The sequence below is a fragment of the Aphelocoma coerulescens genome, unplaced genomic scaffold (genome assembly GCF_041296385.1).
Source record: "Aphelocoma coerulescens isolate FSJ_1873_10779 unplaced genomic scaffold, UR_Acoe_1.0 HiC_scaffold_75, whole genome shotgun sequence".
Taxonomy (NCBI): domain Eukaryota; kingdom Metazoa; phylum Chordata; class Aves; order Passeriformes; family Corvidae; genus Aphelocoma; species Aphelocoma coerulescens.
Window position 1 is genome coordinate 1,753,263 of NW_027184061.1, and position 22,919 is coordinate 1,776,181.

The window sequence follows — 22,919 nt, forward strand, 5'->3', positions numbered from 1 at the left end:
TGTTCCTGAACCAGGTCGCTACGCCTCAGAGAGGCAACACGGGACAATCTCCCCGGACCGGTCACCTCTCCCTGGGTCAGAGCTACTGACCCCACCACCAGCTGTAATAGTGCTCTTCCACAGATCTGAGTCGGCCACAATGGCAATAAAACCCTGGGCTTAAGGATGTACTTAAAAACATCAGAGAGGGTCCCTGTGCTTTTATAGGTAAAAGAGATCAAATGTTACATGAAAACAGTCAGGACTTCAATGCACTCAGAAAGGCCCTTCATGAATATCAGGCAAGAGGACAGAAATTAGAAAACACCTTCAGCCAAGTAAAACTGGCTTCATTTACTGAAACTACAGTAACCACCTGCTTTTGTTGCCTCTGTGCTCTTACAATACTGTCCAGAATTACCATGTTCAGAGAAAGTGTCCACGGGGGGGGGGAAGGAAAGGATTATTTACAGCAGTTCTACAGCCCTCCTTTTACTCTCATGCTCTATTTAAATATTCTGGCTGTTTCAAGGGCTGGGTAAAACTGGCTTTTGTAGACTGAACACAGAAAACAAACAGCAGAAAAATGCAGCATTTCCCCCCTCAGCCAGAACACAGCGAGAGCGCAGTGGTTAAGCAAAGGCAGAGTAAGCTGATTACCAAGTACACAGCTGCTCCTACCTGGCAGAAAGCAAAGGGAAAAAAAAACATATGAGTCATCAAATGTATGGGAACCTAGAATGCAGAGAATATTTCTCTGCCTGTTTTGAAAGGTTTTACCCCCCTGGACAGTACTGGCTTTGACCTTTGTCCACGGGAAAATTTGCCTAGCCTCTGGGAAGAATTTGAATCTGCAATGGTGTGAATTAGGTGACAGAATACTGCGTGATATTAGCACAGGGTGAAAAATTTAGTTTTTAGGTCTCTTTGCATAGTAAATAGATAGAAGTAGAAAACCTCAAAATGCAGAATAAGTTGTAGTTAAAAGCTTCTTTCTCCTTCTTCACTAACTCCATATTTTGCAGCAATAGTGGTTTGGGATGATTGGATACAGAATTCCGCAGTTCCTGTCTACGTGACTTAGGAACTTGTTGGACATGGGTAAAAAAGTGAAAATATCTTGTGTTTTAAGCTTTCATTGGGTAATTTACCTGTAAAAAGGCTGTGAAATCTTGATAAGTTGTCTTCTTGCTGCATTGTCTGCTCTGTGCTATGTCTAAGCCATGCCAGGGGCTTGTACTCCTTAGATAACAATTAATAAACACCTACCAGGAGGTTGAGAAGCATGAAGTCACATTCGCCTTGTTTTTTCTCCTAGAAAAAATCTGAACGTCTCCCTCATCAGGGAAGAACACAATTAATGATGAGGACAGTGTTAGAGCACCAGCACGGGCACAACAGAGCCAGCCTGGGCACAGGGAGGGAATTTATTACCAACCAAATCCCAGCAGCACAAGGAGAAGGCAAAGAAATCTCTCCAACACCTTCCCCCCACCCAGCAGGGATCACCCGGAACGGGGGTCACCAGGGCTCTGCCCCACGGGGGTCACTGGGGATCATCCAACGCCGATCCTCCCACGGGGGATGGAGCTGGAGCAGCGCACGAAGCTCTTCCCGCACTCGGGGCACTCGCAGGGCTTCCCTTAGCGGTGCCTCTGTTGGTGTTTGGTCAAGTTTGAGCTGTGAGAAGCTCTGCCCACACTGGGGACACTCGTAGGGCCTCTCCCCAGGGTGGATGCGCCGGTGTCTGATGAGGGTGGAGTTGCGTTTGAAGCCCTTCCTGCAGTCGGGGCAGTGGAAGGGCCTCTCATCCGTGTGAATGCGCTGATGTTTGAGGAGATCAGAGCTGGTCGGAAACCTCTTCCCACACTCAGAACACTCGTAGGGCCTCTCCCCGCTGTGGATGCGCTGGTGTGCCCTCAGGGTGGAGCTCCACCCGAAGCTCTTCCCACACTCCAAGCACGGATAGGGCCCCTCCCCAGTGTGGATCGTCTGGTGTACCCTCAGATGGGATTTGTAGCTGAAGCCCTTCCCACATTCTGGGCACTTGTGGGGCTTCTCCCCGCCCTGAGGCTTCTCCCCCAGCTCCGACCTCCCCCGGGATCTCCGGCCGCCTTCCCGGCACAGGGGGGCTCTTTCCTCCTTGGATCTATGGGGGCGGCGTTTGGAGCCCCTCCTCGTGTGGCATCTCTGAGGTTTTTCCTCCTCCTCCATCCGACCACGCCTTGGGAATGACAAATCCTGGATTGAGGGGAGAAACAAGGGGTGAGCGCCTTGGGCTGGGGGCTCCTCCTGCCCAGGTCCATCACCAGGCATCTTGTGTCTGTAAAAACCTCCAAAACACCAAGATTCAGACCAAAATGCCCCTAAACATCAAGACACAGACCCAAAACATCAAGATTCAGACAAAACGCCCTCCAAAATATAAACATTCAGCCCCCACAAAAAACCAAAGCACCAACGTGGAGCCCAAGAAACCTCAGAAACACCAAGATTTACCCCCCGGAAAATCGTGGATCCCCCTCCCTGATCACCTGCTGGATGAGGGAGGCAATGCTCCTGGGGCTGGGGGGAGGCTGCAGATACAGCGAGTGATGGAACCTTGCGGTGCCTCCTCTTCCTCCTCCTCCTCCTCCTGTGTCCCTACTCTTCCTCACACTACTCCTTCTCCTGCAGAATCCCACCTGCTGCTCCCACGGCCATCGTTTCACCATTCTGGTCTCCAGCCCTGCTCCTCCAGCCTTTCTCCTGCTCCCCCCAGGCCCAGCACCCAGCCCTGGCTCGCTCTGCCCCCCAGAGCTCTCGGATCGCACAGCACGAGCAGCGATGCAGCTGCGGCAGCTCGGGCTGGGGCAGCGCTGGGCTCTCGGCCGCTCCTGCCCGCACTCGGCCCCCGCCGCAGCCACTTCTGCCAGCACAGCACGGCCCGGCCCGGCCTTGGCGCTCCCCCCCTCCCACCTCCCCAAATTCCCCTGGCGGGGGGCGCCAAGGCCGGGCCACACGTGGGCTCCAGCTGGGGAGCGCCGGGCGCTGCGGCTCTGCCTGGCAACTGCTGAGTCACCAGCGCCGCGCCTTCTGATTGGCTGAGCGCTGCCTGAGGGCCGCGCCTGCACCAAGGGGGGACACCCTGCTCCAGGGGGGATGTCCCGAAAACCGGGCACCCCCAGCGAACCAACAACACCAACGCCTCCTTACAAACACATGCTCTGAATCTGCTCGGACACAGCCACACGCACTTGCACACAAGCAAGTGACAGCACAAACCAGCAGCTCCACAAAATGGCACTGACTGACACACACTGCTGCTCAGCCAAGCTCCTGCTCAATTCCTCAACTTCCAGAACAACAACAAAGCCGGAACAGAACCATGGACATCGTTTCCTAATCAAAAGCGGACAATGTTGAAGCAGTTTGCACATTCTCCCAGAGCTAATTAAGGACATGGACACCCAGCAGGGTAAAAAGGGAAGTGGAGAAGGGGTCTCAGCAACAGGGGACGGATGGTGTTGGTGTGCTGGGAAGGGATTGGTTGAAGGAAGTGTGCAGGAATATGGTTAAGGCAAACAGCAGCAGGAGGAATCTATGTGGTAAGAAAGGAAAAGGAAGATGGAAAAGAGGAAGAGAAAAAAGTGAGGACTGGGATGCTCTTCAGCACGATCTTATCCTCAAAATTTGCCAGCTGATCCAGATCTTCCGTATCCCTGCATTCCAGGACTGGGAAACAAAGAAGCTCAGGATCAGGGTGTTTCTCTGTGGTGGGGAGCAGCAGGACAGGGCAGCACGGGCTGGGGGCCTGTGGGGAGCTGTGGGGCCGGGCCGGGGCTGTGGGGCAGCCGGGGCTCAGCGCCGGGCACTGCCTGACCCCAACACCCCCCGGGCAGGGCCGGCAGTGGCCCCCGGCCCCCAGGAGGCTGCGGGATGTGGAAGGATCAGGATTTTCTTTTATCGATCTTGTTTGGGTCCCTGGTGAAACGAATGATTTTGCAGAAAGCTCAGCAGCTGTCAGAGGATGAGCACCCACAGGCACTGAGGGGGCTGCAGGAGAGGCACAAGAAGCCCCTGCAGCACTTGGCCAGAAAGGCTCAGCAGGGGAATGCAAGAAGGGATGAGCAAAAGGCCAAGGTGAAGGCAAAGGCCATGGCAGAATTTCTACAGCCCCCCAGGGATGAACCGCAGGGCCCAAGGGGGCCCCAGCACCCAGGGGACGGCGGCGGCCACAAGCACCTGGCACAGGCATTGCCCTCCTCGGCACGGCAGAGCCCACCCAAACAGCCCCTGGCAAGGAATCAGGGGTCCATCTGCAGGCCAGAAGGACACTGCAAGCACAGACAGCAGCACCCTCAGCACCAGCAAGTCCACCCCACATGGACATGGATTGTCAGGGCTGGCAGAGCTCCCAGCAGACCAGGGACCCACCGCACCAGAGCCCTTGAGAACATTCAGGGCACGTCTGGATCGAGATGAGGCCGCTCCTGATGGACACAGGGGCCTCTCGATCCACTCCGAATCTGACACCTAAGGGGGGAAATTGTCAAGAAGTTCCTTGATTATTCAGGGAATAAGTGGGAAAGATTGGCAGGTGTGTTTTATTCAACCACTATCAGTAGATGTGGGGGATGGGTTTGAAATGCATCAATTTCTGTTTGTTCCTAATTGTGATTGTAATTTACTGGGAAGGGATTTGGTGGCTGAAGTGGGAATGCAAATTCATATTGTCAAAGGAGATACAGAGGCTAATGCTGCTGGACCTTGGTGTCAAATGTCTGCGAAGGCCTCTGCTGAAGGGAACCCAGAAGTGTGGGCAGCCCCAGGAAAATAGGGAAAATCAGATATGGAGCCTCTCCAAATTCCTTTGAAGCATCCAGGACAAGTGGTGTCTAAAAGCAATACCCTGTTCCAAGGGAGGCAAGGAAGGGGTTACAGCCTCTTACTGAGTCCCTGCTAAAGGCAGCGCTTCTGGAGCCAGGCATCTCTCCCTACAACTCTCCTCTCCTGCCAGGCAAGAAACCCCATCATGGACACCAGAAGGAAAGCACAATTTTCAAGGCTTCAAAAGCAGATTAACTGAGCCTCCTGCCCTGGCCCTCCCAGACAGGGAAAAACCATTTGAATTGCATGTGGATGTTAAACAGGGCCATGCCAAAGGAATTCCTGGGCTCAAATGTTTCACCCAGTGGCCAGAGAGTGGCCTCATTGTCTGCAGAATTGTGCAGCCCCGGCTTTAATGGGAACTGAGGCCTGAAAACTGACAGCAGCAGAATCTCTCATTGTTCAAGCCTGGCATCAAGGTAAAGCTTTGTTAACCAAAGGAGCCTCTAAATGGATGAGCAGCGCTGGGTTCTTACAGAATGAAACTTGTTGGATGGAACAGGAGGATTCAGAGTTGAGGACAGGGCAAGGGTTGAACCCAGCCTCCTGTTTGAACGGCCCTGGACACGGGGCTGGCAAGAAACCCATGGCTGCAGCCAAGTGACAGAGCTCCAGAGCCGGCCTAGGAGAGATTGACCAGACATTCCCTGGCCTGAGGGAGAAAAGGTGTTTAGGGATGGGTCTGCAAGGGCAGCAGAAGGGAAAAGAGTGACAAGACACGCTGCTCTTAAGGAAAGGGAATGAGACAAAGCGCAGCTCAGCGCCCGCATGCTCAGCTCAAAGGGCCGAGCTGGGGGTGCTTGGAAGAGCCTGGCACTGAAATGCCCTGAGCAGGAAGGCTTCAATATCTTCTGCTAACAGCATGGCAGCTCACAGCGGGGCAGAAGCATTTCCAACTGCTTCAGCAATTCCTGCATCAGTTCTTAAGGCATGTTTGGAACAAACAATTCCAAGAGATGGGATTGTGGAAGCAATAGACACAGACAGGGGAACTCATTTTACAGGAAAGATCCTTCAGGCCGTCCTGGCTGCTTTAGGAACACAGTGGGACCTCCAAACGCCCTGGCACCCCCAGAGTTCGGGTCGGGTGGAAAGAATGAATGGGGAAATAAAGAAACACCTTCTGAAGCTGCTGAGAGAAACCAAGATGCCACGGGTACGGCTGCTGCCATTGGCTTTGGCAAGAAGAAGAGCCAGACCCAGGGCAGATATTCAATTATCTCCCCTGGAACTGATGTTTCAATTCCTCACCCTGGGAATTCTCGACCTAGTGGGGGATGGAGATAAGGGATGTCTGTTTCAAGCAGTCTGTGGCCAGAATCCTGTCTCTTGTGAAAGCTCTTCCACAGGAAGCTTGGCTGGCACAGACCCTGCCTTGGGACTTTGCTGCCCACAGCATCCAACCAGGACATCAGGTCCTGCCTGAGGGCTGCAAAGAAGCACCACTGGTGGCCAAGGGCGTGGCCCATTCCAAGTGTCCCCGAGCACAGAAACAGCCGCCAGCACAGCTGAACACGGGGGGACCCCTCAGCCTCGCCTCAAGCTCTCGGAAGCCCCGCGGATTTGCACTCCCCGGCTGCAGGAGGAGCAGGCGAGGCCGCCACTGCCCCTGCACAGAAGGGGCCGCAGCAGCAGCCAGGGCTCCACAGCGGGGCAAGCCCCGGGGGCTGCCCACAGATCCTCTGCTGAAATTGTCTGGCTGGGCACCTCCTCTGGCATCTCCAGGCACTGGGGGCCAATCCTCACTGGCACCGGGCGAGCTTCAGAGCTTTCTGTGCCTGCACTCGCCACAGCTGCTGCGGGAGACAGCGGGAGAATTCCACTCTGGCTCTCAGTTACACTCACACCCTGGGCTGGGCGGGATTCGATTGCTGGAAAATAGACCAAGTTCAGAATTGTTTTAAAAGTTTATTTCTCTACTCAGGCTTGCTTTGCCACTGCCTTGGCGAACGGAATTTTAAAGTGTTTGTTAAGGGATGTTACACCACTCAAGGGAGATGAGCTTAACATCTCAACAGACTGGGAATAGCCCAAAAGATACCCAAAAGATAACGCTCATCAACAAAACATCAACGCCCATCAGCAAACATCAAGGAACAGCTACCCCAGACACTGCCCCCGGCACAGCTGGAGACCCCTGCTCTGGAAAAGGCTGAGAAGGAAATCAAGGAGTGTGGACCTAATGAACATCAGAGGCCAAGCCATCCGGGGCCAACAGGAAACCAAATACTAAGAACTACCCAACTTGGAACCAATGAACATTAAACCTACGGATTTCTATGGGTTTAGACTGCATCAAGGTGAGGAAAATTTGAGTAAAACTCGTGTGCCATGGGATGATTTTCTCTGCACACCCGGGCTATGTGTGCATGAAATGATTTCTGTTGCACATCCTGGCCAGAATAAAGTAATGCCTTGATCCTCTCACACTAAAAAGGTTCTTGGAGAGTTTTTGTTCTTCCCGCAGTTTCACTGACAAGACTACACAATTAAAATGTTTTTTATTTCATAATCCTACTCTGACATTGTCAGCTGGGTTTGGGCCAGGTGTGTGAGAAACAATTTTTAGACTTAGGGGAAGAAGTAGAAAAATCTTTATTGCTTTGGATTTTTCTGTGTACGTGTGTGCGTGGCTGTTAGTGATGGCAGAATTTTGGAATGGGTTTTTCGAGGTTCACCTTTAGGTTGCATTTTGAACACTGGAAGAGCTTTAAAGGTGACCCTTTAACTCATTAACAGTTAATGAAACACCATTTAAAAATGAAGGGGAAAAAAAAAAAAGGGGAGCGGAGGGGGGAGGGGCACATGCAACTCCTGGGATGGCTGAGCTGGAAGAGAAACTTCCTTCCAAGCAGCAAGCAGAGGAGATTTAGAAATGCAAATTATCTCTGCTGGGGGAAGTGTGCACAATGTCCCAGGCTCTCCTTGCCTGCCAGAGGAATTGGGCTGATTCCCTCTGCCCCTCACCCCAAGCTCTGCCTCCCTGCACAGACGGAATTTGCATCGTTAAAGGCAGAGCCCGCACTGAGCATCTCGGACTCTGCAACAGAAATCCCTGAAGCTGCAAAGGAAAACAGCAAACGGAGAATGTTGGGAGAACTTCACTCACAAAAGCGGGGGGGGGGAAATCATCCCTCTCCCCACTCCAACATCTGCTGGCACTGTCTGGGTTATAAAGGGTGCGTTTGACCACTGGGCTGCTTTTGCTGCCACAAGGTCAGCGAAATCACTTGGGAATCCAAGGATGTGATGATTTTATCAGAGAAAACTCAACTGATGCATCCCCGGCATTTCTGGGAGCACCCAAAAATGGGGAAAAGATGAACGGCCACCAGAACAAATCCTACAACACCATGGAGCAGCCCCTGGGAACCCAAACAAATTCATACCAGGTGCCAGAGAACCCATTGATCATTTCAATGCATCATTAGATTACAAGCTGTCCTCCAAATCATAACCAAGCCCACAGCTCCAGCTCCTGACCTTCTCACCCACTAATCCATTCCCATGAGCAACGCCACATTTCACCCTGGGATGGCATCAGATTCTCTCTCAGAAGGACCAGGAGCTTGGGTAAAACTAAATGACTCAAAGTGCTCTTGGCAAAGAGATGGCCAAGGAAAAGTGGGGAAACAGAGAACAAAGGAAATAAAACTTAACAGAGCCATGAATATCGGATGTTATACAAAGTGGGGGTGCACTTTAAGGGGCACATGCAGCAGGCGGATCGGGAAGTCTGTACCTTCCAAGGACCTCAGCCACGGGGGAAAGGGACACGGAGATGCGGCCGGCGAAATCGGCATAAAAAGGAGGCTGCGTCCTCCAACACTTGGACAGACCCCACGGGAAATGCCCCGTGGCCTCTCCCTTGGTCCAGGAATAAAGTTCCTTTTACAGGACTCCTCCGGCTCCTCTGGGGACACAAACCTCTGGCCACGGGAACTTTCCCGCACACTCCCGCCGACGGGGCAGCCACCTCTGTCCTACCCACAGCAGCCGGGACGAGCCAGCGCTGCTCCGGCACCGGCTCCTGCCGAGGCAGCAGCGGCAAGGAGAGCGCGGGCAGCCGCTCCCGCAGCGCCCTCACGCCAGGGCGAACACGGCGCCCACACGGCACAACGAACCCGCCCCAGCCCCCTGCCGCCCCCTCCGCCCGCAGCCAGCGCCGAGCCCCGCCAGAACCGAGCGCGGCTCCCACCTGCGCTGGGGCCGCCTCCGAGCTCCGCCGCCGCCTCACCGGGCTCCGGCCGCCGCCGCCGCTCCCGGGCCCGCACAGACGCTCCGCCAATGGCGCCTCTGCTGCGCCACGGCCGCCCTGCCGGCGGCTCCGGGCCCGGGCTGCTCCCCGCTCCGACCAATCAGCGCGCCAGAACCACGACTGACGGCAGCACCGCCCAATCGCAGCGAGGGGCGGGCTCTGCACACGGCCCAGCCTCGCCCCGCGCTCCCAGCGCCCCCCGGGCTGCGTGAGGGGAAAGCCGCAGCTGAGGAACAGCCCTGGAACGGGCCCGGCCCGAGCCGCCATTCAGCTGAGAAGGGAAACAAAGCTCTCCGCTGCTCCCGGCCCGACTTGCCCAGCCCTGCGTGTTGGCTGCCTCCGGCTCCTTGGGAAGCCCTGCAGCCTCCCGACTCCCGCCCCTAATTCGGAGCATCAGTGCATGGCTTTGATTTCGTTGTTCAGGCTCGGCTCTGGGCTGTCCTTGTCTGCTGCATTTTCTGGGTTCCTCTTGGATGCTTTGAGCAACAGGCTGTGCCCCGGGAGGATCCTTTGTGCTCCTTTGTGACAGAGGAGAACCTTCCAGGCGGTTCTTGCGGGAGCTGCTGCTGTGATGTCACGGGAACGCTGCCGCGTCCTCGCCGTGTTCCCGTTGCTGTGGGCACGGAGCCCTCAGTGTCCAGAGCGGCTCTGGGCGCCCGCTGGTTGCCGGAGGATCCTCCTGCCCGAGGCATTCTCAGCAGCCAGCCCAGCCCCTGCCGGGTGTCCTTCTGTGCTTGCAGGGGTACAGTCTGCCACGTGTGCAGCACGGCCAAAATGATCCAGCAAGCGGTTGCTGCAGTTTGCACTCTGTACTCTGTGGCTTATTCGGGGTATTTTTTAGCCCACTTGGCACGTAAGTCGAGGTTTTCCCTGGCTGCAGCGTCGGTGCCTTCGGGCTTGCTGTGTGCTTTCTGTTCTCCCAGTGGAACTGAGCTGCCTTTGTAACCAAATTGCCATTAAGACACCGCTGGTTTGGGAGAGCTCCTGCCAGCAGCTGCAGCTGAAAAAGGGGGTGTCTGCAGCCAGCGGGGCGTGCACAGCATTTGCAATGGAGCCGGGGGGGTTCTGTTCCCTCAAGCGCAGAGTCTGTGCCAGCGGAGCCTGGAACTCCCTGCGTTGGCTGCTGCAGCCAAGGGCTGACACAGCCCAGGATTCTGTGCTGTTCTCTTGCTTGCTGTGCGAAGGGACTGTGGCTCCTGGAGGGATGTTGTGGAAGCAAAATGCTCTCTCGGGGTGTCCTTGCTCCGTGGGAGTTCCCACCACGGGCAGGTTTTTCCTAACAGCATCTGGTTCGTGTTGCCTGTCCCGTTGCAGGGCACCTCACGCGTGGATCCCGAGCGGCTCCTCCTTCGGTGAGTGGGAAAGGAACCTTTGGTGGTGGGAATTGTGCAGAGAGTTGTGAGCTTGGCGTGTGGCAGTCGAGCGCCAGCCTGGGAGGCTGAAGGAAAGTTCCTGCCAGTGTCTTTGCAGCAGCAGCAGCAGCAGCAAAGGGATCCCTGGCACTTTTCTCCTTCTCTGCTGAAGAGCTTTTGAAGAGCTGCAGGTCTGGTTTTGCAGGCAGAAGATTGCTTGCTGGCTTTAGCCACGGTGGAATATGGAATGCCCAGCAATAAGTGGCAATGTCGACTTTAGCCCATTCCTAGTCTGAACAGCTCTGAATCCCATTTCTGCTTAGTGCAGCTGGATGTGTAGCTGAGGATAAATAAGGCGATAACTGAGATAGAACTTCCCGTCCCTCACGCTACCATCTGTCCACAGGGCACAAAAGCAGCATCAGCTCCTCCTCTGGCTCCCTGTGCTTCCAAAGAGGAGGCCAAAGAGGAGGAAGACAGCAGTGAACTTCCCCCTGTTCTGGGGGATGATGGTGAACTTCCCTCTGTCCCGGGAGACCACAGTGAACTTCCCTCTGTCCCGGGAGATGAGGGCAAACATCCCATGGTTCGGGAATACAACAGTGAAGCTCCTGTGGTGTGGGGCGAGGATGGTGGACATCACCCGGTGTGGGACGAGGACAGCGAGGCTCCAGTGCCATGGGACAAGGACGACGGACATCTCCCAGCATGGGACGAGGAGAGAGGACATCGTGGGACTTGGGAAGAGGATGGTGCAATTCTCCCAGCATGGGAAGAGGACAGGAAATGTCCCATGGCTTGGAAAGAAGACCAGGAACCTGCTGAATTTTGGGAAGAGGATGGGGAACCTCCCTCTGGTTGGGAAGAGGACACTGAACCTCCCTCTGCTGCGGGATCCTGGGCTGAACATTCTGACAGCAGCACAGCCCTGCAGCCAGAGGGCAGAGAGGAGTGGTGCCTGATGCAGCTGAGTACGTCTGCTGTGCTGCTGTGTGCCAGAGCAGGGTGCTGCGTGTGTGTCTCAGCATCAGCTGCACCCAGGCTTGCTGTGCAGCTGAATGTCACAGAGTCATTTATTGTCCTTGCCCAGCTGAGAGCAAGGGGCTCCCGGCCCCAGGGAGTGGGGCTGCATTTTGGCCCTGCTGCAAGGCGGGGTCTCCATCTGGGAGGGAGCGTCTTCCATGTGGTTTCTTTCAGGGAGCACCGTGAGCGTGGGGGAGCCTGCCGAGAAATACCTGGAACTGGAGCAGGTTGGCCAAGGGTAAGTGCCCGGCAGTTACTTCTGCACAAGCAGGGGCCAGGTATTTGCTGGTGCAGGATCAAGTGAGAAGCCAGGCAAGCTGCAAACAGCTTCAGACACTGGGCCACGATCCTGCTGTCTCTCAGTCCTGATCAGAATTGGTAACTGTGGTCAGAAGGCACCGTCAGAGGCCCCTGAGGCCGGCAGTGTCCTGCCTGCAGCAAGGAGCAGGACCTGGAAGATCTTCTGTCCCTGGAATTTGATTACCTGAAAGAGCAGCTCACCATCTGGTGACTGTCAGAAAACAGTTCTCAAGAAGATTCCTTTCAAATATTTTGCTTCCAAAAATATCCACCGGTCAGGATTATCAACATAACAGTTTAGAAACAGAAACCAGAGATGAACTAATAAGTGCCCTTTTCAGCACAGGTAGTAAGCCCCGTACATTCAGTAACAGACACAGAGCTGCTGCACTGGGGGGGAAAATGCATCAGCTGCCTGCTGGCAGGGCCCTTGTGGATCCTGCAGCTCATAGGCAGGAAATGGAAAAGGATGAAATACATTCTTTTCCAGTTCTTTAGACACCTGCTCCCACCCTAGGTTTTGGACTAAAGTAATTCAGTGTGGACATTTGGGATTTGCTCCAGCCCTTTTCCTTCGTGTTGGGCCTGAGTTTTCTCTCGCACACCTTGTGTGGCACAGGGCTGGTGGCTGCTGCGCTGCTGTTTGAAGGGTCGATGCACCCAGGTGTTTTGTAAACGCTGCAGGCAGCAGAGATCTCCTGTCTGGGCTGGCTTTCACTCCCAGGGCCTAAAGCGCTGCTTCTTTCTTCTCTGCTGTTCTGTCTCCAGGGCTTTCGGAACCGTTTATAAAGGACTCGACAGGGCCACTGGAGGAGAGGTCAGTGTCACCACGCCCAGCGTGTCGGGCAGCTCTCGAGGGCTTTCCCCTCTGCTGGGAGCTGTGGCTGCAGCTTTGGGGGGCCAGCAGAGCTTTCCTGCACAGGCTGTTCCTCTGAAGGCACAGCAGTGTCAGCCTGCAGAGCACGGCTGGGACAGACTTGAGCCTTCTGAAGTGCCCAAAGGAATGCAAGGAGGGCAGCGGTGTCTGTCAGAGCAGGACACGCTGGCTTGGTCTTCATATCTGAAAACATCAGTGCATCAGCTGGTGGAGGCTGAGGCCTAATTTATCTTCATCCCAGCCTCGGACAGGAACACTGTTTAGCAGTTTTTCCATCCTGTATTTCATCTTCCAAGAGTACCTCAAGACCTAATGAAGGAGCGATCCTGCTTGGGATCAGTTTGGGGTTTTAGTCCTACTGCAGCTGTTCCCAGAGAGAGGGAGAGGAATGAGAAGATGGATGTGCAGAGCAAAGCTCTCTCCTAAAGCCTGCAGCTGTGTTTGGGTCTGGTGTCAGTGACAGCCCGTGACAGGGATCATCTGAGCAATGTTTGTGCGTGTTTGCTCTGTTGTGCAATCCCAAACAGAGCAGTTGCGTTTGAAATCATGACCAAATCCCCCAGGATTGCTAAAGGGTTCCCGGCTGTTTTGCTCTGTTTTCACAGAAGCAGAATTACTTCCTGCTTGCAAAATGTGTTTGAATGATAATGAGAGTGGTGGTAAACTAAGGCGGTTTGAGAAGACTGCAGGTGCAGAGAATGCTGTGAGAGCTTTGAGGCTGAGAGCTGAGGGCCCATTTCTGCAGAGCTTCCAAGGCCAAATGTCTCTGGCCCTGTGTCCTGTAAGCGGCCCCGCAGCGAGCAGAGAAATGGGCTGTGGGAATGTCACTTGCTGAGCCCGGGTGTCCCATCCCAAGGCAGTTTGGCACAGCCCGGCTCCGTTGCTCCACAAAGACTCGCTCCGTGTTTGCTGCGGCCTCCTGCCCCAGACTCCTGCAGTTCAAGGGCTGCAATGTCCTTTCAGGTGGCCATAAAGAAAATGAGTCTCAGAGGGCAGAACAGGGAACGAGCTGTGAATGAGATCCTGGTCCTGAAGGACAAGAAGAACCCCAACATTGTCAGCTCTTTGGACAGGTGAGTGCTTCAGCTCTTATCCCGTGCACGGGCCCTGCATTAATCTCTCCTGGCATCTGCAGTCTGGAGCCTGTTTTGAAAAAGCCTCACCCGGCCGTAGCTTCCCAAAATAACAGCCTGTCAGTTCACGCCCTCCATGTGCTTTTGTTGCTTTGGTTTGGTTTTTCCTTCAAGCTGACCCAATTTTCTGGATCTTACAACAAGTGCTGATAGACCCTGGCAGACATTATTTCCCTTGGCTTCTCCTTCCCAACTCTTTTCCATTGCTGCAGATGCCAGGAAGACCAGGTTCTTGTTTCCAGAAACGCCTCATGTGCCCATTTTGCAATGGCCTTGCCTGTTTCTGAAGGGACTTGCTGCAAGGTTTTCCAAACACTTGACCACTTTTGTCCTAAGTGCTGCACGGCCTCCTGCCCTGGATAACTCTGGAAGTTGTGTTGCCTTGTTCTGGAGGGAACGGTGGAACTGCTGAGTTCAGATGCTGAACCAGCTGGGGGCAAGTGTTGTGGTTCCACATTGATCTGGGCTGCTGCTAAACTGCATTTTTCACTTGCTTGCCATCTAAGGCCTTTCCTTTCCCACAGGCGTCTCCTTCTCCTTTAGACTGTGCAGGTCCCAAGGACTGTGCAGCCTGGCAGGAATGTCTCTGCATCGGATTCTGTCCTCATTTACAAGTGACCTGGAAACAAAACTCCACTCGAGGCTTTTCCATCGGGGAATTGAGCAGTGCACGTTCATCTCCATGCCATTATTTGCCTCTTCCAGCTTCCTTGTTGATGAAGATCTCTGGCTGGTGATGGAATACATGGATGGAGGAACTTTGCAGGACATTGTCAGACAGACACGCATGGCTGAAGGAGAGATGGCAGCTGTCAGTCGGGAGGTGAGGGATCCTGCTCGTGCTTCCCATGGCTTGGACACAATGCTCCTTCCAAGCAGGGCCTGAGAACAGGAGTGGCTCCATGCTCAGAGCTTTGTTTCTGTGTTGTTTTTATGAGCTGGAGAAGAAAGAGCCTCTGAAGTGAACGGCCTGCCAGTGTCACTGCACTTCCACTCTGTTCTTGTCCTCTTTCCTGCTGTTGTGGGACTCTCTGTCTTTTTTGATTTGATTTGCTGTTCTCAGCTTTGCCTTGAACCATTTGCCCGGAGCTTGTCTGCACTGCACTCCTGGCCTGGCACAGCAAAGCTGCTGCTGGCAGAATTCTAAACTGTCCTTTCTTGTGTGCTGTATTCTGGCCATGGATTTCCACCCTCGTGTTTCTTGCTCTCTCTCAGTGTCTGCAGGGCCTGGATTTCCTCCACTCAAACCGGGTGATCCACAGAGATCTGAAGAGCTCCAACATCCTTCTGGCAACGGACGGCTCTGTCAAGCTGGGTGGGTGTTCCTGGTCAGGCACGGCGCTCCCGGGCTGCGGGTGTGGGGCTGCTTCCCAGTGACGGCCAGAGCCCCACAAGTGCTGCTGGTGGCGGTGCCTGGCCCCTGCTGCCAGCTGAGCGCGGCTGCCCCATGCAGAGAGCTCAGGAGAGGAGCAGGGTGTCAGCAGTGGCTTTGCTCTGGGTGTGACCCTTCCAGAGGGGCAGGAATTGGAATCTGAAGCTTCAAGGGAATCACTAAAAGCCACTGCATGAAAGCTGAGGGTTCCTTTAAGGGTCCACTTCCATCTTGCCTTGGCTACAGCCCTGAGGACTTTTCCAGCTGGATTCAGCAGTGCATTCTCAGACTGAGAGTGGGCAATCTTTGTGCTTGGTTTCCTCATTCCAGCTGCCTTTGACAGTGTTTGTTTCTGTCCTCAGCTGATTTTGGCCTCTGCGCTCAGCTCAGCCCTGAGCAGGAGCAGCGCAGCTCCATGGTGGGCACTGCTCACTGGATGGCCCCAGAGGTTGTGACCAGTTCTCCTTATGGCCCCAAGGTGGACATCTGGTCCTTGGGCATTGTGACCATCGAGATGGTGGAAGGAGAACCTCCTTACTTTGAGCACACGGCGGCCATGGTAAGAGGCAAATTCCCAGAGTTTGCAGAGGCCTGTGAGCACAGAGGGACCCCGCCCTGGGAGGAGCAGCCGGAGGGCTCTGCCCATCGGGAAGGGAATTCCCAGAGGATTCGAGCCTGAGCACAAATATTCTGCAGTCTCCAGAATTTGCTTTGGGTTTTAAGTTGTTGCAGCTCTTCCGTCTGTGAGGATGACCTGAAAACATGAAGCCAGAGCATCAGCTCTAATCTTACCTTGCAGAAAACCCCAGACCAACCCCAAACCCCACACCCGAACCCAACAAGTTTTCTGAAGGAGTTTCTGAAAGAGGTTCTGCGAGATGAACTCCCCCTGACTCTTCTCACTGGGAAACTTGTCTAAAACATGCAGATGATTGTTTAACATCCCCATAGTCGAACATATTTCTTTCCTAGCCCAAGCTACTTTCTCCATGTCACCAAGGCTGAGCTTTCAGCAACCCAAACCTCGGGTTCCTTGCCTGGCAGTTTCTGGGATGGAACATCTTGAATGCATTTACTTGAGTGTCAGTGGCACTGCAGGGATGCATTTGATGTAAGAATCCTTGGAAATACCACAGGCAGACCACAGTGACTCTTGCAAATGGCCTGTAAAGCTGGTGTCCGTATTTGCAGAAGCAAAATGGGCTATTTCTGATGGAGGTTCCAACTAACAAAGTCAGCCAATGACATTGGCTCTCAAGGCAAGATCATCTGGATGTTGGAATGGCCGTGGCTGCAGCAGTGTTTGGCTTTTTTGGTTGGCATAGAAGAATGAGCTCTGAGCAGCATTTCTGCCAGGGAGGAAAGTGTCCCTGGAGACTGGGGCTGAGAAACCGGGGTCGCTGTGAGCACTCGTGGGTGTGAAGGAAGCTGGCAGAGCTTTTTCACAAGTGTTTGCTTTCCGCGCAGGCTCGCTGTCTGATCCGGCAGAACGGGACCCCGCAGCTGCAGGAGCCCAGGCGCCTGTCGGCTCTGCTGCGGGACTTCCTGGAGTGCAGCCTGGAGCCGGACGAGGAGCGGCGCTGGTCTGCCCAGGAGCTGCTGCAGGTGGATGCAAAGCGGCTGCAGGGGAAAGAGCAGCGCGAGGGAGGGGTTTTCTCGTGGGGCCCCCTCCAATGGTCTCCAGTCTCGCTGCTTTTCACATGCAAAGCCAGCAGAATCCTCGCCTGGTTTGGCTTGGCAGGGTCCTTTGCAGGTCATCTGGACCAGGTGCCCCGCAAGGAGCAGGGACATCTTCAAGCAGATCAGGTGGCTCCGAGCCCTGCCTGACCTGAGCCTGGATGTTTCCAGGGAGGAGGCACCTCCCACATCTCTGGGCACCCTCTGCCAGTGTTTCCCCACTCTTCTGATAAAAAAATTCTGCCTCAGATCTAATCTGAGCCTGCTTCCCTCTCCTGAGTTTCAAACCATTCCCCTTTGTCCTGTTGCAACAGAGCCTGTGAGGAACTTGACTTGGGAAAGTAACAGTTCATTTCTTTCTTTTTCATCCTTTGGGCAGCACCCATTTTTATCATCAGCCAAGCCTCTCTCCAGCCTGAGCCCTCTGATCGCTGCAGCAAAGCAATTGAAGGAGCAGCGGAGGACCTGAAGCACCCGGGGACAGCTTTTTGTTGTAGTAGTTAGGACAAGTGGTTAGTTACAGTAGTTAGCACTGCTAGTTAGTGATGGTGGTTAGGACAGCCTGGTAGTTATGGCAGTTTTTTGAATAAAAGCTCTGTTAAACCTCAAGTCCCTTGACGTGTCCCTTCCTTGTTCCCCCGTGGCTCAGCTGCCCGGAGCAATGCGAGGGGAGAGCGGGCCCAGCCTTGCCCCGAGCTGAGCCCCAGCAGAGCCCCGGCAGAGCCCAGAGCAGCCTCAGCATCGGCAGAGTCAGCCTGGAAGGAGGGGCCTGGAGCCTTCTCGACTGCAGCCGACTCTTGTTTACAAACCGCGTGGGGTGGGAAATGCCACTGGTTCTGCAAGAGGGCAGAGGGGGCCCGGGGAAGGCCCAAGTGCTCCAGGCGAGGCAAAAACCCGCCCAGTGCTGGAGAAAAACCACGCCTTTTCCCCCTCCTACGTCGGCCAAAACATTGAATCCTAAACCAAGTCAAACAGGGCAGGGGAGGAGCCCAGGCCCTTCCACCCTTGCAAACCAAAGCGTCCCTTGCACGGCTCTGAGCCCCGGCGCTGGTGGCCCCGCGGGCGTTGGTTTCTGTCGGGTTCGCTGCTGCCAGCCCAGGGCCAGCCCGGGACAGGGCGGGCGCTGGAGGCTGCGGGTGGGGAGATGCGATCCCGGGACACGCATTCGGTGGCACCTGCGAGCGCAAGCAGGGGAGGGGCTCCGGCAGTGACGGGGGAAAGGAATAAGGTGAATGTGACTTAAACAAGCCAAGCCCGTGAATCTGCTTTAGATAGGGCCAGGGAGCTGTAGGTAGGAAGGAGTGAAAGAAACTATCACTTCCAGAAAATGTTACTGATTGCCATGGACTGCTGCTCAGCCAAGGCCATGTCGAATTCCTGAACTTAAAGAAGAAGAACAAAGACTCAATGGAGTTATTAATACTGCTTTGTTTTACTAAAACAAACAAAATGGGTGTGTGCATATTGGAGAGCAGATCGGGAAGTCTGAACCTTCCAAGGAACAGTCCCGGGGACAGAGCAGCCACCTCTGTCCTACCCACAGCAGCCGGGACGAGCCAGCGCTGCTCCGGCACCGGCTCCTGCCGAGGCAGCAGCGGCAAGGAGAGCGCGGGCAGCCGCTCCCGCAGCGCCCTCACGCCAGGGCGAACACGGCGCCCACACGGCACAACGAACCCGCCCCAGCCCCCTGCCGCCCCCTCCGCCCGCAGCCAGCGCCGAGCCCCGCCACAACCGAGCGCGGCTCCCACCTGTGCTGGGGCCGCCTCCGAGCTCCGCCACTGCCTCAGTGGTGGTTCCCAGTCACCCCCTGTATGATCCCGGTCACTCCCAGCATCATCCTGGTTGCTTACAGTCACTCCCACTGTGTTTTCAGTCTGGTCCCAGTCACTCCCAATAAGATCCCAGTTGCCCGCAGCGTGGTCCCAGTGGCTCCCAGTCACACCCAGGATGGTTGCTTTCACTCTCAGTAAGAGTCCAGTGTGGCTCCAGTCATTTCCAGTATGAACCCAGTCACTCCCTGTATGATTGTATTTGCCCCCACTGTGGTCCCAGTTGCTCCCAGTGTCTTGGTTTGAAAGACAGGTGTCTGCCAAGGAAGGCAGGAGTCTCTCCTGAAATGGAAGAAAAAAAATTGCAACCCCCTTCCCTCTGAATTATTATAATTTTGAAATTAAGGAGCTTTATAGGCAAAGATATGAGGAACAGGAATAACAGGGTAATATATACTAATATATATACTATAATATATAATATATAATTTATACTAATATATATCTGTATGTGTATAACCAGTCAAACAAACAGCAATAACTATGGCAGTAACAGCAAACAATCACAAACCCAGTCCCAGCCTTCTTGGCTGTCAGGCCCTTTCCCCTCGGGTGCAGTTCCGCTCGCAGCCGGCAGGGGCGCTGGCGGCTCTCGGTGAGCAGGGCAGGTGCGATGGTTCCCCCGCGGCTGCAGGGGGCGCTCCGGAGTGAGCTCGGGGAGCACGCGGCACTGGTGGCCTGGGATCCCGGGGAAGGGATGGAACAAAGATTTCAAAAACCCCCTGGACAGCCGATCCCGGTGTCTGGCCGGACCCTCAGGAACAGCAGGCTGGAACAGCAGGGACGAGCACAAATCCCGGGTTTCAGACGAGATGTATCGAGCTCCGGAGCTGCAGTGGGAACCCGCGGAGGTCTCAGCAGGCCGGGAGAGCGGGGCTACAGAGTAGCAAAGGCTCAAAGCAACGGCAGGGGCGGGCAGCCACAGCCGCGCTGCCAGTGGGGCAGGGAAGGCGAGCTTGGGATCCCCGGGTCTCTCCGGTAGAAGGAAAGCAGCCAAAGAAGAAGCCTCTCTCTCCATCCAAACACTGGGAACTGACTGCCCGCAAACCCAGGTGAAAGTGATGCACCCCTGCCGCTATAACCAGGGTCTTTGTTTTCCTTAAGCACCCAGTAATTTGTCCCCCTGGCAACATCTATGGGGAAAATTCCTTTAAGAGAAAAAGAAATAGGAGGAGAACTCCTAAAACCCCAACATTATCCACCCCACTTTTTTCCCATACTAACATGTTACATGAAACGGAGCCCTTTTAACCATATAAATACATGCGTCACCCGAATTATATACGTATATACATGCTGATGCTGATACAAGTCCAGAGCCATGGGTAGTTCACCCTAAAACAAGGTCCCCTTGAGGTATGCATTGGGTCTCTCCATCCTTTTGCATCACCCACCAGGTGCAACCTGGTCCCTGAGCGAAGGCAACCCCATGGATGGGTTTGTCTTTGCTTGAAGCAGAATTAACCCAAACAGTTTTTCCAAGCATACCTCTCATGTGCACCACTGGAACCGTATCCCTGTCTGTTGTTTGTAGGGGTTTGGATTGGGCAGGGCCTGCTCGGCTGGTGGAGCCTCGGGTGTTAACTAACCAGGTGGCTCTTGCTAAATGCACCTCCCAGTTTTCGAAAGTCCCCCCACCCAGGTCCTTCAAGGTTGTTTTAAGCAATCCATTACACCGCTCAACCTTCCCAGCTGCTGGTGCATGGTAAGGGATGTGGTACACCCACTCAATGCCATGTTCTCTAGCCCAGGTGTTTATAAGGCTGTTCTTGAAATGAGTCCCATTGTCAGACTCAATTCTCTCAGGGGTACCATGCCTCCAAAGGACTTGCTTTTCGAGGCCCAGGATGGTGTTCCGGGCAGTAGCATGAGGCACAGGGTAGGTCTCCAGCCATCCTGTGGTGGCTTCTACCATTGTGAGCACATAGCACTTGCCTTGGCGGGTTTGAGGCAGTGTGATGTAATCAGTCTGCCAGGCCTCCCCATACTTGTATTTGGACCATTGCCCACCATACCACAGGGGCTTCACTTGCTGGGCCTGCTTGACCGCAGCGCATGTCTCACAGTCATGGATAACCTGGGAGATACTGTCCATAGTTAGATCCACCCCTCGATCTTGTGCCCACTTATAGGTGGCATCTCTGTCCTGATGGCCTGAGGCATCATGGGCCCATCGAGCTAGGAACAACTCTCCTTTATGTTGCCAATCCAAGTCTATCTGGGACACCTCTATTTTTGCAGCCTGATCTACCTGATTGTTGTTACGATGTTCTTCATTAGCCCGGATCTTGGGAACGTGAGCATCTACATGACGGACTTCCACGGATAGCTTCTCTACCCGATTGGCAATGCCTTTCCACTCCTCAGCAGCCCAGATTGGTTTTCCACTGTGCTGCCAGTTTGCTTTCTTCCACCTTTCCAGCCAACCCCACAGAGCATTGGCTACCATCCATGAATCAGTGTAGAGGTAGAGCTTTGGCAGCTTCTCTCTTTCAGCAATGTCAGGAGCTAACTGGACAGCTTTGAATTTGGCAAATTGGCTCGATCCACCTTCTCCTTCAGTAGCGTGTGCAACTTGTCATGTGGGGTCCATACAGCGGCTTTCCATTTCCAGCCAGTGCCTACAATTCGGCAGGAACCATCAGTGAAGAGGGCGTATTGTCTTTCACTCTCTGATTGCTCGTTATATGGTGGGGCTTCTTGGGCATGTGTCACCTGCTCCTCTTCTTCTTCAGAAGATAATCCAAAAGTCGTGCTTTCCGGACAATTCGTAATTATTTCCATGATGCCAGGGCGACTTGGGTTTCCAATTCAGATGCGTTGCATGATGAGGGCAATCCATTTGCTCCAAGTAGCGTCAGTGGCGTGATGCATGGAAGGAACCTTTCCTTGGAACATCCACCCCACTACCAGTAGTCGGGGTGCCAGGAGGAGCTGTGCCTGTGTGCCGATTACCTCTGAGGCAGCTTGAACTCCTTCATAAGCTGTCAAGATCTCTTTCTCTGTGGGAGTGTAGTTGGCTTTGGACCCTCTGTACCTTCAGCTCCAGAATCCCAGTGGTCGACCACGAGTCTCACCAGGCACCTTCTGTCAGAGGTTCCAGGACAGACCATTGCTCCTGGCTGCAGCGTAGAGCACGTTCTTCACCTCTGGTCCTGTCCTGACTGGGCCAAGGGCTACGGCGTGAGCAATTTCCTGCTTGATCTGGGCGAAGGCTTGCTGCTGTTCAGGGCCCCAGTGGAAATCGTTCTTCTTTCAGGTAACCAGGTAGAGAGGGCTCACGATCTGTACTCAGGAATGTGCATTCTCCAAAAGCCTATGGCACCTAGGAAAGCTTGTGTTTCCTTCTTGTTGGTTGGTGGAGACATTGCTGTGATCTTATTGATGACCTTGGTGGGAATCTGATGTCATCCATCTTGCCACTTTACTCCCAGGAGCTGGATCTCTTGGGCAGGTCCCTTGACTTTGCTCTTGATGACGAAACCAGCTTCCAGGAGAATTTGGATGATTCTCTCTCCTTTCTCAAATACCTCCGATGCCATGTTCCCCCACACAATGATGTCATCAATGTACTGCAGATGTTCTGGAGCCTCACCCTCTTCCAGTGCAGCCTGGATCAGTCCATGGCAGATGGTGGGACTGTGCTTCCAGCCCTGGGGCAGTCGGTTCCAGGTGTACTGCACACCCCTCCAGGTGAAGGCAAACTGAGGCCTGCACTCTGCTGCCAGAGGAATGGAGAAAAAAGCATTAGCAATGTCAATAGTGGCATACCACTTTGCTGCTTTGGACTCCAGCTCGTACTGGAGCTCCAAAATGTCCGGCACAGCAGCGCTCAGTGGTGGAGTCACTTCATTCAAGGCACAATAGTCCACAATCTCCATTCCCCGTCAGACTTGTGCACAGGCCAGATGGGGCTGTTGAAGGGTGAGTGGGTCTTGCTGACCACCCCTTGGCTCTCCAGCTTGCAGATCATCTTGTGGATGGGGATCACAGCATCTCGATTTGTCCAATACTGCCGGCCGTGCACTGTCGAGGTGGCAATTGGCACTCGTTGCTCTTCCACTTTCAGGAGTCCAACTGCAGAGGGATTTTCTGATAGTCCAGGCAGGGTGTTCAATTGCCTAATGCCCTCTGCCTCCACAGCAGCAATCCCAAATGCCCACCTGAGTCCTTTTGGGTCTTTGTAATACCCATTCTGGAGGATGTCTATGCTCAGAATACACGGGGCCTCTGGGCCGGTCACAATCAGA

General features: G+C 54.3%; 1 protein-coding gene across 1 annotated transcript; it reads right to left on the reverse strand.

Annotated features, from left to right (window-relative positions):
• Positions 1–32: 32 nt before the first annotated feature.
• LOC138102444 (zinc finger protein 239-like) lies at positions 33–9,168 on the reverse strand. The gene is made up of 2 exons (XM_069000156.1): positions 9,047–9,168; positions 33–2,220 (listed from the first exon to the last, which is right to left on the reverse strand). Exon 2 carries the CDS (start codon positions 2,191–2,193, stop codon positions 1,501–1,503), a length of 693 nt encoding a protein of 230 aa, XP_068856257.1. The 5' UTR covers positions 2,194–2,220; positions 9,047–9,168; the 3' UTR covers positions 33–1,500.
• Between the last annotated feature and the right edge of the window lie 13,751 nt (positions 9,169–22,919).

Bases quoted from the DNA above. Each gene is read 5' to 3' on its own strand.
- LOC138102444 (XM_069000156.1), bottom strand. From the start codon at position 2,193: ATGGAGGAGGAGGAAAAACCTCAGAGATGCCACACGAGGAGGGGCTCC.